Here is a 20,000-nt window from a genome sequence, read left to right on the forward strand (position 1 = left end):
TTCGGCCAAACCTTGAGGGTTTGAGGCTGCCTCTTCCCTCCCCCTCCCTCCTATATATACTAAGGTATTAGGGCTGATTTGAGACAACTTTTGCCACGGCAGCCCGACCACATACCTCCATAGTTTTTCCTCTAGATCGCGTTTCTGCGGAGCTCGGGCGGAGCCCTGCTGAGACGAGATCATCACCAACCTCCGGAGCGCCGTCACGCTGCCGGAGAACTCTTCTACCTCTCCGTCTCTCTTGCTGGATCAAGAAGGCCGAGATCATCGTCGAGCTGTACGTGTGCTGAACGCGGAGGTGCCGTCCGTTCGGTACTAGATCGTGGGACTGATCGCGGGATTGTTCGCGGGGCGGATCGAGGGACGTGAGGACGTTCCACTACATCAACCGCGTTCTCTAACGCTTCTGCTGTACGATCTACAAGGGTACGTAGATCACTCATCCCCTCTCGTAGATGGACATCACCATGATAGGTCTTCGTGCGCGTAGGAAAATTTTTGTTTCCCATGCGACGTTCCCCAACAGGAAGAAGTAGGGCAAAGGAGCAACGGGGGGGCACAAAGCCTGCTAGGCGTCCCCCAAGCCGCGACGAGGGGGCTTGTGGCCTCCCCTGGTGCCCTTTGCCTTGGTTCTCAAGCTCCCCGCGTATCTTCTATTCTAGAAAAAATAAATCTTTTCGGAGGTTTTATTCCGTTTGGACTCCGTTTGATATTCTCCTCTGAAAAAGGTCAAAAACACGGAAAAAACAGGAACTGGCACTTGGCACTGATTTAATAAGTTAGTCCCAAAAAAGATATAAAATGCATACAAAACATCCAAAGTTGACAAGATAAATAGCATGGAAAGATAAAAAATTATAGATACGTTGGAGACGTATCAGGGTACCACATCACAATCAACAAAATCAGAATATGTAGCAATGCTAAAATGCACACGAACATTATGTGTTACCTTAACCTTGCCACTGTTATTGAACCACTGGATATAATAAGGATGAGGATGTGGTCTGGTGGTGAGAGACAGCTTCTCCACCATCTTCATGCTAGCTAAGTTATTGCAACTCCCTCCATCGATGATTACACGAACAGAACGTTCCTTTACCACTCCCTTATCATGGAACAAGTTGTGCCTCCGATTTTTCTCAGCCTGTGTTACCTGCACACTTAAAACATGTTGAGCAACTAAGCTTTCATACATGTCAGCGTAGTCAGCATCCATGTATTGTGTCTCTTGTTCAGTATCATCTACACCCCGTTCTTCACTTGCAATAAGAGCTAGAGTCTCCTCGTCATAATCACTAGCGGAGTCATATCCACCATCCTCAGTAATAACCATCACGCGCTTGGATGGGCACTCTCTCGCATAATGACCTCCACCCTTGCAACGACGACAAATAACCTCATGTGTTTGCCCTGTGGATGCCATGGATGAAGAAGAGCTTTGTGGAGGTCCGGAAGGTGTGCTATTGGCGAAGGTTGTGGAAGGGGCCTGTTTCCTGGTATCTTTGGTGGAATTGGCGGCTGAAGAAGAAGGTGCTGATGTAGAAGGACGTGTGGAAGTAGATGTGGTTCATGGCGTCCATGAGGAAGTGCGACCTGCAGAAAAATAAGTTCTTGCCTATGCCTGTCGATCCTGCACTTCACGTTCAGCTTTGCAAGCAAGATGGAATAAACGAATGATAGTGTTATAATCCTTATATTCTAGAATAGTCTAAATATCTCTATTTAATCTACCCATAAAACGTGCAAGCATAGCTTCATTGTCCTCAACAATACCACATCTAATCATGCCAGTTTGTAATTCCTGATAATATTCTTCTACAAACTTTTTTCCTTGTCTTAAACGCTGCAAGTTTTGAAGTAATTCACGTTGATAATGTGGTGGAACCCAACGAGTACGCATAGCAGTTTTCAAAGCAGGCCAAGTAGTTGGAATATTAGCATGATGTATTCTACAATATTCAGACCACCAAACACAAGCAAAACTAGTGAAAGAACAAACATCGGCAGCAACACGTCTATCTTCAGGAAATTGCAAGCATGTAAAACGTTGCTGTGTTTCTAACTCCCAAGTAAGATATATATCAGGAACATGTCGACCATCAAAAGTAGGAAAAATCAATTTAAGTTTAGGGAGATGGTCATGATCCCGTACCTGAGGGTGTGGTGCATCCCTACCATTGCGATTGTATCCATGTGGACGACCAGCGGCTTGTCGTGGTGGTTATTGTTCCTGGTGCCGAACTGGAGAAACCTCTCCCTCATCATCGTAATCACCATCATAATCATCATCATACTCCTTATTCCGCTCAGCCATAAAAACCTCGGTAGTAGCAGCAGGAGGAGCAGCAGCAGGACCAGCAACAGTAGTAGGAGCAACAACAGCAAAATTCTGCACTTGGCCGACAGGCACGCGTCGCGCTCGTAGCCGTTGTTGTGGTTGAAGAGGGACAACAACTGCAGCTGGTGCTGGTAAACGGGCAAGCACCTCATTGAACTTGGCGTTCATCTTGGTGTCGAATTTCTTCTCCATACCTTCGAGCTTCTCCATGGCCTCTCCAAAGGTAGTCACGAAATCATGTACCTGGTCAGACATCATTTGGTCAAATTTATCATGGAGCTCCCGGTTGGTCAGGTTCTCCCAGTCGATCTCCTCGTCGTGTGATCCTGGCATGGTTAGCAGCAATAGGAACACAAAAGAATAGGAACCTACAAACTACTAGGAAGTGGTGGTGGTGGTGTTGTATCACAAATCCGTCAAGCAAATCCCAATTTCTTACCAATTCTTACCCAACAGTAGGTGGCGATCGGCAACCGGTGTAGTCAAAACTCTCAAAGCTTGGATAGAGCGATTGCTAGGTGGTGTCAAACACACGATGTAGATGTATGTGGAGCTGGGAAGGCTTTTAAGATGGCAGCAAGAAGGGTTGGCAATAATCAGTTCAGAGATGCAAAATTGAAAAGACGCTCAACGACGGTACTGTGCTGGTCCTAGGCTAGACCGTACTAGAGACGCGAGCCTAGAACACCAACGAGGTCACGATGACACGTACTAATCAAGGGAAGAGCCACTCTAATTTTTTTTATCTCGTTTTTTTGCGCTTGTTTTTTTGCGCTTTTCTTTCAAAAAATCACTATAATGGCGAGTGTCTCAAAACTCTTCTCAAGCACCAAAAACAGGATAGGTGCGGAATTTTTTTTGACAATTTTTAATCTGGAGCAATTCGGGGTTGCGACGACCAAAAATTGCGACAAAAAACACTATGATGGCGAGTGTCTCAAAACTCTCTAAAAAGCCTAACAAAACGATAGGGAAAAAAAATTCACCCCTTGAAATTTTGGCCTAAAAAGTGCTCTGGAAAGCGTGCCACTCTTTGTTTTTCGAAACCTACTTAGGTAAGGAAACGCGAAACCGAAATCAAACTGATCTCAAAGGAGGCAAACTAGGATTGTGGTGGGTATATGGTGGTGGTATATGGCAGCAAGGCTAATGGTGGCGTGGTGGTGGTATATGGCAGCAGCGATGATGGTAGTGTGGAGGTGATATATGACAGCGATGGAAGACGGTGCGGCGATGGCGTGACAACCTGTGAACATAACTCAAAACTCTAAAAGGACTAGACACTAAGACCAACAACTCTACACGACGATGTAACCGCAAATACAACTAAGCAAACTACTGAACAAACTATGCAAAGGCTCAGATTGGTTCGGATATGATGATCTAACCCTAATTTTTTTTGGCTTTTTTGTGGACGATAGGTATGAAGAACAGATGCGATCTAACTATGAAAAACTGGTAAAATCTCACCGAGCAATCTGGAAATCTGATACCACTTGATAGAGGCGAAGTTGTCCCTGTCTTTCGATGAGATCGTGGGAATCGTTTTGGTGGAGTAGACTTTGACGATCCGACTAAGAACGTGTGAGGACGTCGCGCCTTAGCAATCGCTAAACCAACTTTGAGAGGTTATTGACCACGCCGGAGCACGATCAATCGGACCACGAAGGTCTATTTCCTGCACGCAAACGAAGAACAAGCAAGAAACCGATATGCAATCAAGATATTGCGAATATAAGAGGAAAGCTTTATTGATGGAGGTGGGGTTCTGTGACGCCTTTGTCTGGTCATAGAACACAAACGAAGAACGCGAAGTTGCAGCTATGGCGAACTTGTAATCTAAACAAAACCCAAGTCTAAACGGTGCCCTAAGGGCTGTATATATGAGGGAATAGAGAGACAATTTCGTGACCCTTGGAGGAGGGGTCCGAAAAAAGCCCTAAATCGGTTTCCCCACACATACGGACTCTAAAAATAGCCTATATTATGGTATTCCGAAATTACATGGGCCTGGCCCAAAAATAAGGTGGCGCAACACCTATAATAGCCTATGGACGAAATTTATAAAGTGGCGTCTTGAATATTTCTTCCAAAGCCTTCATGCTCTCCTTATGGTGGCTTTAGAGTGCGAAAATCATCAGTGGAAGCTCCATTGTTCTCTCCCGCGTGTGCACCTTCTTCTCCATGCTTGATCCCGCTCCAACAGATATCCTTCTTGTCCATGCTAGGTTCTTCATTCATGAACACAACAAAAATATCTAACTTAGGCAGCATCATATGTTCATGAACATTAGAAGTATTCCCAAGAAATAAAAGTACCTGGTAATTTAATTGGCGTGCACGAGCTCTAGTAATTGGTCCAGTATGTATACCAGCTGGGGTTGTGGGTGTAACAATGGTGTTGATGTCCTCATCACGAAGTATCGAACATCTTCATTGATGGGCTTCATGAAAACCGCGACGTCATCCGCAAATAGAGAGGCGCGAAGAGTTGAGGTATTTGCCCTCACTGAATGCAAATTGCGTTGAGTCGTGGCCTTATCAAAAACGTGAAGAAGTGGGTCGATGGCAAGCACAAAGAGTACGGGGGATATTGGGTCTCCTTACCTTAGAGCATCCCCAACCGCGCACCCAACAACCCTCGGGCCATTTTTTTGTCCCGGCAGTAAAAAAATGGCCCAGTCGCGCCCCGAGGAGCCCATTTTTCGCCGGTTATGGCCGAAATTGGTCTCGAAGATCCTAGGCCGACCCAGCGCACTCGGGGGCGTCCGAGGGTGCCCGCGAAAGGAAAAACGACGCGTCGCCCCCCTGTCAGGTGGAAAAAAGTTTTTCCTCCTCGAGATTCACCCCTCGCGCACTACACCTTTCACTGTCGTGCTGATCCCGGGGCCACCCACCTACCTACCGACGCTATAAAGGCCATCTCCCCATCGACAAAGGGAGAGTTCACCACGGCTTCGCCTCCCCTTGCTTCTTGGTGGGTTTTCCCGATGCTCCGGGCACACACGCAGCTGCGCGTCCACCACGCCCGCCAGGTGCTCGGCGATTTGCCTCGACGATGGACTCCAACGACGAGTAGGCGTTCGCGGCATTAATGGAGGAGGAAGACGATGCCGACACCTAGGATGGAGAGCACCTCATGGTCCTCGCCGCTCTGGCCGGCTTGTTCGCGAGCAATGCAAAGACGAGGCGAGGTGGCTCGGCGCCGGAACGGCTGAAGGCAAAGCAGAGGCATCGACTGGAAGGCTATTACTGGCTCTACACCGACTACTTCGCTGACGATCCTCTACACAACGACAAAGTATTTCAGCGCCGTTATCAGATGAGTTGGAAGCTCTTCCTCGGGATTGTGAATTCCACTAGGGAGTTTGACATCTACTTCAAGTGTAAAAAGGATTGCACCGACACACTTGGATTCACCTCACTCCAGAAGTGCACGACAACTATGAGGATGCTTGCATACGGAGCTCCCGGTGATATTCTGGAAGACTATGGACGCATGGTCGAGTCCACCACCATTGAGTGTTTGTACAAGTTCTGCAGAGCAGTGGTGGCAGTGTTTGGACCTCAATACTTGCGATCACCCAATCCTGAAGACACCGCTCGAATCCTAGCATAGAATGCAGCAAGAAGATTCCCTTGGATGCTTGGAAGTATCGACTACATGCATTGGAAATGGAAAAACCGTCCATTTACTTTGAAGGGATGTACAAATGCGCCAAAGAAGGTTGCAGTGTGGTACTTGAGGCAGTGGCCACACATGACCTATGGATTTGGCACTCCTTCTTTGGTATGCTAGGAACACACAATGACATCATCGTACTTCAGTGCTCGAATGTCTTTGCCAAGCTTGTTGAAGGTCACGCTCCTCCGGTTAACTACGAGGTCAATGGGCACCACTACAACAAGGGATACTACCTAGCAGATGGTATCTATCCGAGATGGTCCACATATGTGAAGACTATCTCAAATCCCGCACCAGGAGACAAGAACTCCTATTTTGCCAAGCGTCAAGAAGCTTGCAGGAAGGATGTCGATCGGTCATTTGGTGTGCTTCAATCTTGTTTTCTTGTTGTCCGGTACCCCGCTCGGACCTGGTCAAAAGATCAAATGTGGGAAGTCATGACTTGATGTATTGTCTTGCACAATATGATCATTGAGAGCGAGTAAGAAGAGCCAATGTTTGACACTGAACCATATTACACGCAAGGTCCTCTTGTCCAAGTTGATCACCAGCTACCGGCAACCTGGACTGCCTTCCTCAACATGCCGAATATGGGTTAATTTACATCGAAAGGATCTGTTCAATTTGTGCCAATCTGTTCAATTTTCGGCTGGACTATATTCATGATGAACTATGTGATAAAAATAAATAAAGGATTTGTTTAATTTATGCCAAACAGGCCAATATGGGTAAAAATGGGTCAATTTAAATCGAAAGTGGGTCAATTTACGTCAAAAACAAACCAAAATCGACGGCTGGGGGACAACCTTGGGGGAGCAGCTAGCAACCCGAACCCTCCACATCGATTTTTCCATCGACGCACCCCAGATGGCGCTATTCCACGTCCGTGAGGGCCTAACGGTTGAAGATGTTCTTAGAACTTTCCCATGGTGAGTGTTGGAGATGTTTTTAGAACTTTCCCATGGTGAATTGTATCCTCAATAGTGCCATTGAGCCGAGCAGAGGAGTGTGGAAACCCAACCTCTGAAACGAGTCGATACCACCATTGTCGACATATGTGCAAGTCTGGGTACTGCGTGTGGACAGATGTTGCACAGTCGACCAAGTAAAAACCAACCAAGCGTACAGTTGTTCTACAGCCGACCAAGTAAGGATCAAACGGGTTTCAAACGACGCGTTATTTTGTGCGAGAAACTAGGTACCTAGCAGTAAATGGCTAGATATGTTGGACTGTCGCTCTCTGAAACAGACGCCAGGCAAGAGAAGGGATGAAGCCATACGCCAACCAGGAAAAAGATCTCCCAACTCGTATGAAATAGCAACCTGCCACGTCTCCTCGCCTGCTTCTCTAGTTGCTCTCCTGATCCCATGTGGCAGCCTGCTGCTGCTACACAGAGGCACGCAAACTCTGTACTATGTCGTAGTATGAGATCTCCAAATACAGAATGAAGATTATACAGTATAATTTTGCTCCACACTTCATGTTTAGCGGGTTGCTGAATGGGGGAAAGACAAACTCCAATTGCATAACCTTTATAGAAACAGCGAAATACAACTGTATACTACCTCCGTTCTTTAATATAAGACCTTTTAGAGATTTTACTATAGACTAGATACGGAGCAAAATGAGTGAATCTACATCCTAAAATATGACTACATACATCCGTATGTAGTTTATAGTGGAATCTCTAAAAGGTCTTATATTTAGGAACGGAGGGAGTAGAAAACAAAACGGTAATAGTAATGAAACAACGAAATACAACTCAGACGAACAAAAACACAAGGATAAGTAAATACTTATATACAGCACTCCCTCTAATTGTAGTTGGAAAGAACTAACTGGATACAGAGAAAGTACTATGATTTACTGCGTAAAATAAAATGGGTAACAACGAGTTGTTGTAGTAACTTTTGTTAACCAACTTTGCAAGGTTGGGCACCCAGTGTTACGCGCGCAGAAGATGGCAGGATAAAATCCTGGGCCAGAATGATCAACCCGACCCGACCTCCCCTTCCCAATGGAATCCAGCGATTGGCTGCGGTTCGTCGTCCTCTCAGTCCCTCACCACCACCAGTCGCCCCCCTTCCCTTCCCCTTCACAGCTTCACCCCCTCTCCCCCCTTCCACAAACTCCAGTCCAGCCGAGGGTTCTAGAAGCCAAAGCCAAGAAGCCCAGGCTTAGTTAGCACTTCCCCTCCCTCCGCCCACAGCCTCCACTTGCCCAGCAACGCTCTTCTGGTTCGCCAATCCCGCGGGAGCTCAGTAATCGGACCACCGGGGTCCATGCCCATGGCGCTCCTCTCCGCCACCTCCCCGGCCAAGACGCTCTTCTGCCACGAGGAGCAGTACTCGGCGCAGAGCGGCGTCCTCCTCTCGGCCCCGCAGCCCAGGAAGCAGAGGTCGCGCCCCAGCGCCAGGCTGGTGGCGGCAATGCGGCCGGCGGCCGCGGCCGCCACGGAGACGGCCCCGGCGTCGTCGTCGTCGCCGGGGCCCGTGAAGGGGAAGCCTCGCGTGCTGGTGGCGGGCGGCGGCATCGGCGGGCTGGTGCTGGCGCTGGCGGCCCGGCGCAAGGGTTACGACGTGACGGTGTTCGAGCGGGACATCAGCGCGGTGCGCGGGGAGGGGCAGTACCGCGGCCCCATCCAGATCCAGAGCAACGCGCTGGCGGCCCTGGAGGCCATCGACATGTCCGTGGCCGAGGAGGTCATGCGCGAGGGCTGCGTCACCGGCGACCGCATCAACGGCCTCGTCGACGGCATCTCCGGCTCATGGTACGTACGCCTGTCCATGTCGATGAGCTCTGCTCTGCCTATGAACTGCTCAGCCTCTCTCTCTCTCTCTGTCACTTTGTTGCCGCTGTGTCTGTCCTGGGCTGCAGGGAGCGTGCGCGCTTGACAGTTCCGCGGTCGCGTCCTGGTCGTTACCTGAGCAAACGATTTCACTGCGTGCGTGCGTGTAATTCCACTTGCCCGTACGCTCGCGCTACTAGTAGGAGGAGGAGTAGTTCTCTGCTGATCCCACGACCACCACTACACGCACCCAGACCCAGACCAGACGGGCGCCGCCCACGAGGGCCCCCCGCCCCACCCGGCCGGGCAACAATGGAAACGAAAAGCAAAGAGCCTGCGCGCGGCGGCTTCCGATTGGCCCGGAGGCGTGCCCACACGGGCAACGGCCGCCCAAACGCACCGAGGAGGGCACCAATCCTCGACTCCTTTTCTCTCGCCACTACGGGACTCCGCTACAAGAGAAATTCGATTCATTCCCCCCCTTTTCCGTGCCCGGTCCGTCGTGTCGGCCGGCCCCATACATACATAAATTTCGTTATCCCGGCGCGCCGGTACAGCCCCCCCTCTGCCCCAATCAGGCAATGAGTCCATTTTTGTGTGTGTTCGCGAGTACCGGCGCCCGGCGGTCTCATCCCCGGCCCATGTAGCCGCCCCATCCCGATCGCCAGGCTAAAATAGCCAGCCTCCCGGGAACATCTTCCGCTCCAGAGCATGCTCCGTCCACCGAGACCTTTCAGAGGAGAGTCAGTCAACTCAGCACTGACTGACAGGCAACGAGCATACTCTGCTCATCACAACCCAAGCTTACACTTCCTGGCTCGTCGGTTCGTCATGCCAAGCTGCACGCGAGTCTCTCGCGCGGGCACGGCCATCTCCGCCCCGCCCGTCACCCCCTCCTCCTCCTCCTCCCGGACACTAATCGGCTTACACGCCCTCCACTCCCAGCGCGCGCCGTATGGGCGCGGGCTTCGCCTCTCTGGCCCCGTGAGGTGCGCTGCGGAGGTCGTTGACGACGCGGCAATGCACGCGCCGGAGCCCAAGCCGCGCGTCCTGGTCGCCGGCGGGGGGATCGGCGGCCTCGTCTTCGCGCTCGCGGCCAGGCGGAAGGGCTTCCAGGTGCTCGTGCTGGAGAAGGACATGAGCGCCGTCCGCGGGGAGGGCAAGTACCGGGGCCCCATCCAGCTGCAGAGCAACGCGCTCGCCGTGCTCGAGGCCGTCGACATGCCCGCCGCCGACCAGATCATGGACGCCGGGTGCATCACCGGCGACCGCGTCAACGGGATCGTCGACGGCATCTCAGGCTCCTGGTAATCAATCACGGCCCACCGACAAGAGCAGGCAACTGCTTCTGCCTGATTCTTATACCACTACCAGTGATTTGTTTGCTTGTGCCTAGCGCCTAGTATAGAAATGTTGGAATTTCTCTCTGGCATCAGCTTCTTGTGCAATTTAGCGTAAAGAACGCTCTCTTCACGTACTACAGTACAGCGTCGACACTTGGTACAACTCGATTGGTAGCAGTTAGTACGTCATACCATAGCAATTAGTACAGCTTACACTAGAATGGTTAATCGTAGTAGACCTACAATTAGTCAATGATAGCAACACCAGCGAATGAATGATACTATAATGTAATTTGTTTCTTACTTATCGATGTTGATTTGTATAGTTAAACAAGTAGAGTCCGCTACTTGCGCTTATTCTGCTGTATTTTTTGAATTTGCTTGTTGATCAGCTTCAAGATTCATTTGACTGAGCCATGTTCGTATGCAGGTACATCAAGTTTGACACCTTCACTCCTGCGGCTGATAGGGGGCTCCCGGTCACAAGGGTCATTAGCCGCATGACGCTGCAGCAGATTCTTGCTCGTGCCGTTGGCGACGATGCTATAATGAATGACTGCCACGTTGTTGACTTTACCGATGATGGCAACAAGGTGAGTCATCAGTTGTCTTTGAATGGCCATCTCGGTGCAAAACTGGCTCTCAATGCGATGGAAAAAGTCTAATGTCTGTTTGTAACATTCGCCGGATAACTGCAGGTTACTGCAATATTGGAGGATGGGCGGAAATTTGAAGGTGATCTCTTGGTTGGAGCAGATGGCATATGGTCAAAGGTAATGCAGTCAGTTGCCCTTTCAAAAACAGGATCGAAGTTGACCTTAATAGAGATTTTTTTTTGAGGGACCTGAATTAATATTTACTTCACTGCATAGGTGAGGAAGTCACTTTTTGGCGAAACAGACGCATCTTATTCAGAATACACTTGCTACACCGGAATTGCAGACTTTGTGCCTCCTGATATTGACACAGTAGGGTATGTGACTCAACTCTGGAGAAAGAGTACTGTCATTTCCTCTGATGGGAAATACTAATGCGATCCCCATCTTCTTATGTTGAAGGTACCGAGTGTTTCTTGGTCACAAACAATATTTCGTCTCTTCAGATGTTGGTGGTGGTAAAATGCAGTGGTATGCATTTCACAAGGAACCTGCTGGTGGTACCGATCCTGAGAATGGTGAGTGCCCAGAGGGAAGTTTTTGCACTAAATTAGTTAAATGTTACCTTCCTCATTTAATCTAAGATGCAAATGAGGGAAGTATATTTGATAGGCCTTACCTATGTGCTTATCATCCACTAATGCTATATATTGACAGGCAAAAAGAAAAGACTGCTCGAGATATTTAGCGGTTGGTGTGATAATGTCATAGATCTGCTAAATGCAACTGAAGAGGAAGCGATTCTGCGCCGGGATATATACGACCGGCCACCTACTATCAACTGGGGAAAAGGTCGTGTCACCTTGCTTGGTGACTCTGTACATGCTATGCAGCCAAATCTGGGACAGGGTGGCTGCATGGCTATTGAGGTACTACATAAATACTTAGCCATGCCTATGATATCATTGTCATTATCAGAAAATTCAGCATGGTGGATAGGTTTCTTGTCTTGGTGTTGTGAGATATAGTACTCGCCGATCAATAACTTGTCACTTGTTATAGGATGGTTACTAAGCTACTTGCTGCTCTAAATTAACTTGTCACTTGTTATAGGATGGTTACCAGCTGGCTGTAGAGCTTGAGAAGGCATGGGAAGAGAGTGTCAAGTCTAGAACTCCTGTGGATGTTATTTCCTCCTTGAGGAGGTAACTATTTCTTTCCTTGTGTTGTACTCGTAGCATGTTAGTTTTGTTCAGATGGTATTGCTTTTAGCATCCAGTAGAATACTAACAGAATCCAACTCCAAAGCTGCCCTATTATTATGTCCTTAGTAAGTTGACTGATGGGCATGGTATTTGTTTGCATGTTTGTCTGCAGTTATGAGAAGGAGAGAAAGCTACGTGTTGCTATCATACATGGATTGGCAAGAATGGCTGCAATCATGGCTACCACTTACAGGCCATATCTAGGTGTGGGTCTGGGACCTTTGTCGGTACGTCAAGAACTACGCAGCTTTGTACTTCTAAACACATTTAGTTGGCCTTTGTCTCTCGGCCTGATTAAAACTGCTTGTTGAGTTGGCCACCCGTGATTTTATTGGATGTATGAAACAAGGTTTAAAACTAGATTACCTGCTTCATAAGAGTATTATCAAACAATGCAGACTAAAATTACTATATGGATATTTGTAACATGTAGTTTTTGACAAAGTTGAGGATACCGCATCCTGGAAGAGTTGGCGGCAGATTTTTCATCAAGGTTGGGATGCCTTTGATGCTGAGCTGGGTTTTAGGTGGCAACAGGTGATTCTTTTGAACTATAAGTTTGTTTCCGTTTTGAGCTCACAAGTAAATAGTGCTGTACTTTTTAATGGAATCTGTAAATACGGAAGAAAACTTGATTTTCATTAGGGTTAGATGCCTTCTCACCATGCACAGAAGGACTTCCCAATTGTCTCTTCTTACTCTCCATCTATGAATCATGATGGAAATAGGAAATGAATATTCTTTTTTATATGCAGCTCAAAGCTAGAAGGAAGACCGTTAAGTTGCCGGCTTTCTGATAAGGTATATTTCTGAAAGACGTGTAAACACTAACCCCAAAACAAGATAACTATTTGACAATCTCTGACATTTAGCATCCCACTGCAGGCAAGCGACCAGCTTGGTCGATGGTTTCAGGATGACGATGCACTGGAACAAGCTATGGGTGGAGAGTACGTTCATTGCTTATCCTCTGGTTTCATTTTGAACCAGACACGTTCTGCATACTACTTTCAGCGCCTTCGAAAAAAAGTAGTTATTTGAGTAACACTATTCACAGGTGGTACCTCTTCCCTATGAGCTCTGGAGATGACTCCGCCTTGCAGCCCATTCGTTTGATCAGGGATGAGCAGAGGACACTCTCTATTGGGTAAGTGTACATAGCAACAATATTTCTCTTTATACAGCACTTTTTTCCTCAAGCGTTGCGGAATAAACAAATGTCTCTTTTTTATTTGGTAGAAGCAAACCAGATCCGAGCAATTCTGATTCTTCGTTGTCGTTGCCCTTGCCACAAGTAAGTTATTAAAATGATATGTGGCAAAATTTTAGTGTAACTTGTTTAATCCTCAAAATCGCACTCATGGCTGAATTTTCCTTTGTCAATAAACTTCTTAACCTCCCTTTGATCTGTTGAACTTCATTGCAGGTATCAGAGATCCATGCTACTATCACATGCAAGAACAAGGGTTTCTATTTGACCGATCTCGGAAGCGAGCACGGTACATGGTTTAATGAGTAAGTTCTGGAAGCAGCCTGATTCCACTCTCTTGTTCCAGAAGTCGAAACTTTACAATGTTAACTCATTCTTTTCCGCGCGTAATCTCCAGCAACGAAGGTAGGCGCTACCGGTTACCTCCAAACTTCCCGGTTCGTTTTCACCCTTCGGATGCCATCGAGTTTGGTTCAGACAAGAAGGTAGCCATATCCTGTTGTCCATAGCTTACCTTGCATTCCTATCTGCCTGATGATCCAGTCAATCATGATTCGTCGTGAAATGCCCACTTCCGAATTTATAACTCCGATCAATTTGTGCAAATTTTACAGGCCATGTTCCGGGTGAAGGTGCTCAGCGCGCTCCCATACGACTCGGCGAGAGGCGGGGGAGAAGTTCTGCAGGCAGCATGAGTGGGGACTTCAGCCACCCCTTGTCACCAGCCACTGTAGCATTCTTCAGTAAAAAAACAGCCGACACTGCATCACCGCCAAGAAAAGGAATTGTAATTTTTGTACTCATCAAGATATGCCAGAACAGGGTTTTGAATAGCTTCTGACAGAGTTACTACGTCGCAGTTCGATGGAAAGAACTGAGGGTGTACAATAGGGGTAGGCAATTTTAGCTGTTGCCACTGTAATAGGAGTACATACATACTACATTGTTGTGCCTATTAACACGTGTTCATATTGCAAGACAGAAAAACATGTTAATGCTGCATAATCGAGGGCGAAGGCAGTTAAGACCATGATGAACGATCATCGAAAAAAAAAAAAGACCATGATGAACGTCATGACGCAAAGGATTCGTTCTAACCCTAGGTATGTGCACCAGTAGCTTGTGGTTTGATATTTTCTCTTCGTAAGAGCATCTCCAACAGCCGCGTTTCGCGCCGCGTCGAAAAAATGTTTTTACAGCGCGCGCGCCGGCTGGTTTAGCGCAGGGATAGGCGCTGGCTCCAACAGCCGCGCTATAATGCAGCGCGCGCGCCGCGCTCCAGCAGTGCCCAAAAATGCAGCGCGCGCAGCAGACACAAACCATATACATTTCAAAAAATAGTGAAAAAAACGATCAAACAAACAAAATAAATCAACAATAAATAGTTATTACAACTCAAACAAATAGTTTCTCGTTCAGTACAACAAATAATGCAATAAACACAACTAATAGTTCATGAACAATACAATACAAATAATGCAATCAAATCATGCTCTTTGTCGTCCATGCCATGCCCACCACTCTTCAATCAGATCCTTCTGAAGATCATTGTGTGTTGCGGGACGCCGCATGGCATGATACGAGGCAACAAAACGGGCAACCCTTTCAGCCCTCCGTCGCACTCGCACGGGATGTCCCAAGAGCTCATACTGTGAGTAGTCTACATCTTGGCCACGCTCATTCTCGATGATCATGTTGTGCATGATCGCACAAGCGTGCATGATGTACCAAAGCATTTTTTGATCCCAAAATCTAGCCGGTCCTCTCACAGTAGCAAATTGGGCTTGTAAAATCCCAAATGCTCTCTCCACATCTTTTCTAGCAGCCGCCTGAGCATTGTGAAAATCAAGATTTTTCTTACCTTTTGGCTTTTTCAACGGCTTCACGAAGGTTTGCCACTTTGGATAGATGCCATCCGCTAGATAATAGCCATAGTTGTACGTACGGTCATTTGCTACAAACTGCACCGGTGGCAACTCGCCATTCGCAATCTTATTCATCAGTGGTGACCGGTTGACAACATTGATGTCATTCAAAGATCCAGACATTCCAGAGAATGCATGCCAAATCCAAGTCTCATGATCGGCCACCGCTTCAAGGATTATACTGGAACCCTTTTTTTGGTCGTGGAATTGCCCATGCATGCCTTTGGACAATTCTTCCAACTCCAATGCATGCAATCTATTGAGCCAAGCATGTCAGGAAAGCCGTGAGATTTGTTCATCGCCAATAGCCTTGCGGCGTCTTCAGCAATGGGAGATCTCAAATACTCCTCGCCAAACACTTGCACAATTCCCACTGCAAAGCGCTTGACACACATGATGGCTTGGCTCTCACCCATAGCCAAGTGATCATCAACTAAATCAGCCGGGATACCGCATGCCAACATACGCAAAGCGGCTGTCACCTTCAGAAAGGTGCTATGCCCGAGCTCTCCGACAGCATTCCTCCTTTGCTGGAAAAACCGGTCATGGCTCGCTAGTTTCTCTGCAATGCGCTTGAACAAGTCTGTGCTCATCCTAAACCGGCGACGAAAATACGACTCCGGGTATGTGGGATTCTCCACGAAATAGTTCTTCATCAGTCTGTTATGGGCATCAATCCTATCTCTCCAAAAAATTTCCCGACCCATAACCGAACCACCGTGCTTCGGTTTTTTATTGATATGCATAGCTATGATCATTGCAAGATCCTCCTCCTCTTCCATATCAAATTCTTCTTCGGAAGAATCATACGACGAACTCATCTACAATGTTCAATACTATACTATAAAAAACTACAATTCAAAACATGCACCAAATTCATAAATTTGAAGCAATACATACCTTGTAGGCGTTTTGTCGAACACCTTGCGGGCGCGGCGCGGCAGCGAGCGGTCGGGCGCTGTTCCTCGGACGTCGGAGGCGCGCGAGGGCCGGCCGGACTAGGAGGGGTGGGGCGGAAGCGCGGCGGCGCGGGGAGACCGGGGAAGCGCCTGAACGGGGGGCGCGGGCGGCGGCCGCAGCGGAGACAGGCCGGGGAAGCGCCGGCGGGCGCGGGCGGCGACGGCGGCTCGGGGATAGGCCGGGGCAGCGCCGAACGGTGGCGCGAGCGGCGGCGGCGGCGCGGTCGGATGGGGGCGGTCGCGAGAGTGCAGAGCGAGCGCAGAGAGTGCACAGCCAGCGCAGGAGAGAGCGCAGAAGAAAGCAGGAGTGAGCGCGGGAGAGTCGCGCGCGCGGGAGCCGGCGCAACAAATAATGGGCGCGGGATTGCGTTTCGGCCAGCGCGCTCAATTGAAAATGACGCGCGCGCCGTTTTTGCGCGCCCGCTGGAGCTGCCGCCGCGTCGCGCGCGCGCTAAATACAACCTTTTTTACGGCGCGGCGCTTGTATAACGCGGTTGTTGGAGATGCTCTAAGGGCGAGACTTACGACCAAGGAACCAACTTTAGGCATGTGGTATTTGGATGGATCCAAGACACGCGGTGGTGTGGTCTTCGCCGCCGCGGCCGTGGCTCGCCGTCGAGGTGCGAGATCTGGGGCGGAGCCACTCGACCGTAGCCCCGCACAGACCGACACTACAGCCGTTGGATCATCCTTGTTCGGTCCAGATGTACGCTCGGTAGGCATGTAGTGCTCCACCCCGGTACGCCCGCCGAGTGAGGTGTCTGTCCTCGTAAGCCATGTCTCCCCGCGTCGCCGGCGACCGCCGCGAGAGCGAGAGCGAGACCCTAGCCAAGGTCTCCCTGTCGTCGGTCTCGGCCGCATCAGCGGAGGTATCCACCTTCCCCCTCGACGCCCTCAAGACGCGCCTCCAGCTCCACCGCAGCACCTGTGGTGGCAGCGGCGGCGGCGTCTTACGCGTGGCGGGCGAGCTCGTCCGCGACGGGGGGCTCTACCGGGGCCTCTCCCCCGCCGTCCTCCGGCACCTCTTCTACACCCCGCTCCGCATCGTCGGCTACGAGCACCTCCGGTCCTCCCTTGCCAGCAGGGGCCGGGAGGTGGGCCTCCTCGAGAAGGCGATTGCTGGGGGAGCCTCCGGCGTAGCCGCGCAGGTAAACTTGTCTCTGTGAATGTCAGATCCGTTGAAGCGTTTTGCTCCTGAGCCTGCAAGGCGGTGTGCAATTCGGCCTAGCTAATCAGGGAGCTTTTGATCTGTGCTACGATGGAGAAACGTGATCTTAGACTAGATTGGGAACTTGTGATACACATGCACTCACGGTGCGAGAACTGAGAGCTGCTTTAGTAATATTAGGCTTTCAAAATACCACTCCCTCCGTCTCATAATATAAGATCGTTTCACAAACTAAACAGCTTGCAAAATGAGGATGTAGTATATCTGAAATCATGTCCGTTGGAGAACTGAGAGAATGTATATCTGAAACTGGCATGGCTGTTTAGATGTCGTAACAAGCTCTTCATTTTAAACACTGCTAAGCATCGCCATTCTTTTGCTCCATCGGTACGAAGAAGTGTATTAGGGATGTATCTTTTTCATTACATAGCTCTCATTTTAAATGTTGCTGGCATTCTACCTCATGCTCATGTGATGACTATATTTGCTAATACCTCTGGCATCAATCTCAATCATGTCCGTTAATGCCTCAATGGACTATAAGATTGTGATCAAAACTTGTATTGGACACGGTGCGTGTCACACACTCTACGTCAGTGGGACCAGGGATTGCAATTCAGTGTAGGATTGGGGGGGGGGGGGGGGGGGGATTGTTGGGAGTTCTCTCATCCAGGCCTGAGGCCTCAATCGTATTCCTCACTGTTAGGCTTCACAATGGGTAAATAGGTGTGAGGTGTGGTGTTTCTGATGGCCAGATGAGAAATTATGTACAGATTTGAATCAGTATCATCTAACTGGATTAGTTCACATAACCCCCTCCCCCTCCCCTGGACGGTTGGCAGTTCATCACTACACCCTTGCGTGATATAAATGGTACTTGTATGGTTGTATCCATGCAATATTTTGTGATATTTGTACAAGGAAAGTGACAGCCAGTGATCATCATGTTATAGTTATCTGCTAGACTTAGCTCTTAACAAATGTAAGTATTTCCCTGCCATATATATTGCTATCTAACACAACAGTTAATGTGCCTCCTACGCTGCAGTGCAGGTGGTGGCAAGTCCAGCTGATCTCATAAAGATAAGGATGCAAGCAGACAGCAGATTGTTGACCCAAGGCATCCGACCTCGGTATACAGGGATCTTAGACGCCTTGACGAAAATCACCCGCGCAGAAGGTCTGTTAGGACTTTGGAAGGGGGTTGGTCCTAATGCCCAGCGAGCATTCCTTGTCAACATGGGCGAGTTGACCTGCTATGACCAGGCAAAGCATTTCATCATTCGCAAGCAGATATGTGACGATAACCTGTATGCTCACACACTGGCCTCTGTTGCCTCCGGTCTGTCTGCGACTACATTGAGCTGCCCAGCAGATGTGATCAAAACCAGGATGATGAACCAGGGCCTGGAGGCGAAAGCTCTATACAGGAATTCTTACGATTGTTTGGTCAAGACCGTTAAAAATGAGGGCCTGACAGCATTGTGGAAGGGTTTCTTACCTACATGGGCCAGGCTTGGCCCATGGCAGTTTGTGTTCTGGGTTTCTTATGAAAAACTCCGACAGGCATCAGGTATTTCTTCCTTCTGATGATAGTGCTGGCTGAGTTTCGTACAAGAGGCATACAGATCAAAGATACTGTTATTTTTGAACCTTTAGTCTGTGGCTACGTATTACCGTGCCCATGTGCATTTACGTTTAATTTGGGCCTGAACTCTGTATATCTGATGGTGCAGCAGCAAGCTCATAGATTTGTCATTCCTCAGATATCACATTTCCTCATGCTATTCACATTGGGTGCTAGTTATGTACTCCCTGTTCAGACAAGAATCCAAACGCTTGCCCATTTGTGTTCACCTTCACTTGATGGCATTGTGTCATCACCATAACTTTGCTCGCCTACGCTGCTGGCAACGCGCTCTGCATCGGTGACCGCAAGCAGTCATCTTGCACTGCAGAGCTTTTGCAGGTGCTTGATATCTCTTGCACCACAGTATGTTCATGTGCGCAGACCAGGTCGCTTCTGTCCAGCTCTTTTGAGGAGCTCAAGTGGATCTGAGGAGTCATTAGCCAGGGCAATGTATGCCCTATCATATTCATTGCACATCGACTCATGGGCATTTGAATCAGGTGCAGGGAAGTATCTAAGTCGTTGCGGGAATCCGTCAAGTAAGCATGAAAGTTGATGCGTGTGTTCTTCGAAGGTTTCAAGTTGATGCGTGTGTTCTTAGAAGGTTTCAGTTGCGGCTAATTTAGAATCTGGTCAAAACGCCATCTCAAAGACCGGGAACCTGAAGATAACCTCAAAAATGATTGCACCTGGATACAGCGGTTGTGCAAAGCCTGTGTATTTTCAGGTCTTTTTATTTAGCATCTGCGTATTTTCGGTAGAGACGAAGTGCATACCCAGTGCGTCCATGAATAGAGGCACTGGTGTGTGTGTGTGTTTTTTTTTTTTGAGAGAGAAAAGAGGCACAGGGCTTGCTTGGCACGGTAAATCCCAGTAGGCACATAAAAACTACACCAATTCAAGTGTAACACAGGCTGAACTCTAGTGGTAGAGGAATTATCAGCATTCCTATGGCCATCTAAATGACGCAGAGCAGAAAAATTGAATATGGAGTGAGGATAAAGAGACCCATCTATCTACAAATTCTATTTGTTCAATAGACCTTTGTCAATGGAAATACAATGGTAAGAAAACAAATTAGATAGAAAA

General features: G+C 48.6%; 2 protein-coding genes across 4 annotated transcripts; both read left to right on the forward strand.

The window, feature by feature from the left end:
* The first annotated feature begins 8,042 nt into the window (after positions 1-8,042).
* LOC123426856 (zeaxanthin epoxidase, chloroplastic) lies at positions 8,043-14,259 on the forward strand. 3 transcript variants are annotated; one of them, XM_045110755.1, is made up of 16 exons: positions 8,043-8,797; positions 10,589-10,751; positions 10,857-10,931; positions 11,031-11,131; positions 11,217-11,332; positions 11,472-11,683; positions 11,868-11,959; positions 12,132-12,246; positions 12,453-12,556; positions 12,775-12,820; positions 12,905-12,969; positions 13,077-13,166; positions 13,259-13,313; positions 13,446-13,534; positions 13,627-13,714; positions 13,844-14,259. In XM_045110755.1, the coding sequence occupies exons 1-16, from the start codon at positions 8,310-8,312 to the stop codon at positions 13,922-13,924; spliced, it is 1,980 nt and encodes a 659-aa protein (XP_044966690.1). In that variant the 5' UTR covers positions 8,043-8,309; the 3' UTR covers positions 13,925-14,259. The 3 variants fall into 3 exon arrangements, with proteins under 3 accessions (XP_044966690.1, XP_044966689.1, XP_044966688.1); XM_045110754.1 differs by lacking the exon at positions 8,043-8,797 and adding an exon at positions 9,424-10,122 and having other exon boundaries at positions 13,262-13,313; XM_045110753.1 differs by lacking the exon at positions 8,043-8,797 and adding an exon at positions 9,425-10,122.
* Positions 14,260-16,720: 2,461 nt separating this feature from the next.
* On the forward strand, positions 16,721-19,137 carry LOC123426858 (mitochondrial uncoupling protein 3). Its single transcript, XM_045110757.1, has 2 exons — positions 16,721-17,261; positions 18,335-19,137. Exons 1-2 carry the CDS (start codon positions 16,890-16,892, stop codon positions 18,869-18,871), a joined length of 909 nt encoding a protein of 302 aa, XP_044966692.1. The 5' UTR covers positions 16,721-16,889; the 3' UTR covers positions 18,872-19,137.
* Positions 19,138-20,000: the final 863 nt, after the last annotated feature.

This window comes from Hordeum vulgare, chromosome 2H (genome assembly GCF_904849725.1).
Source record: "Hordeum vulgare subsp. vulgare chromosome 2H, MorexV3_pseudomolecules_assembly, whole genome shotgun sequence".
Lineage (NCBI taxonomy): Eukaryota > Viridiplantae > Streptophyta > Magnoliopsida > Poales > Poaceae > Hordeum > Hordeum vulgare.

Excerpts from the sequence above, each read along its gene's own strand:
- LOC123426856 (XM_045110753.1), top strand. The coding sequence starts at position 9,527 with ATGCTCCGTCCACCGAGACCTTTCAGAGGAGAGTCAGTCAACTCAGCA. Across the intron at positions 11,960-12,131 it reads GTTATTTCCTCCTTGAGGAG|TTATGAGAAGGAGAGAAAGC; the intron begins GTAACTATTTCT and ends GTTTGTCTGCAG. Across the intron at positions 13,535-13,626 it reads CACGGTACATGGTTTAATGA|CAACGAAGGTAGGCGCTACC; the intron begins GTAAGTTCTGGA and ends CGTAATCTCCAG.
- LOC123426858 (XM_045110757.1), top strand. The coding sequence starts at position 16,890 with ATGTCTCCCCGCGTCGCCGGCGACCGCCGCGAGAGCGAGAGCGAGACC. Across the intron at positions 17,262-18,334 it reads CCTCCGGCGTAGCCGCGCAG|GTGGTGGCAAGTCCAGCTGA; the intron begins GTAAACTTGTCT and ends GCTGCAGTGCAG.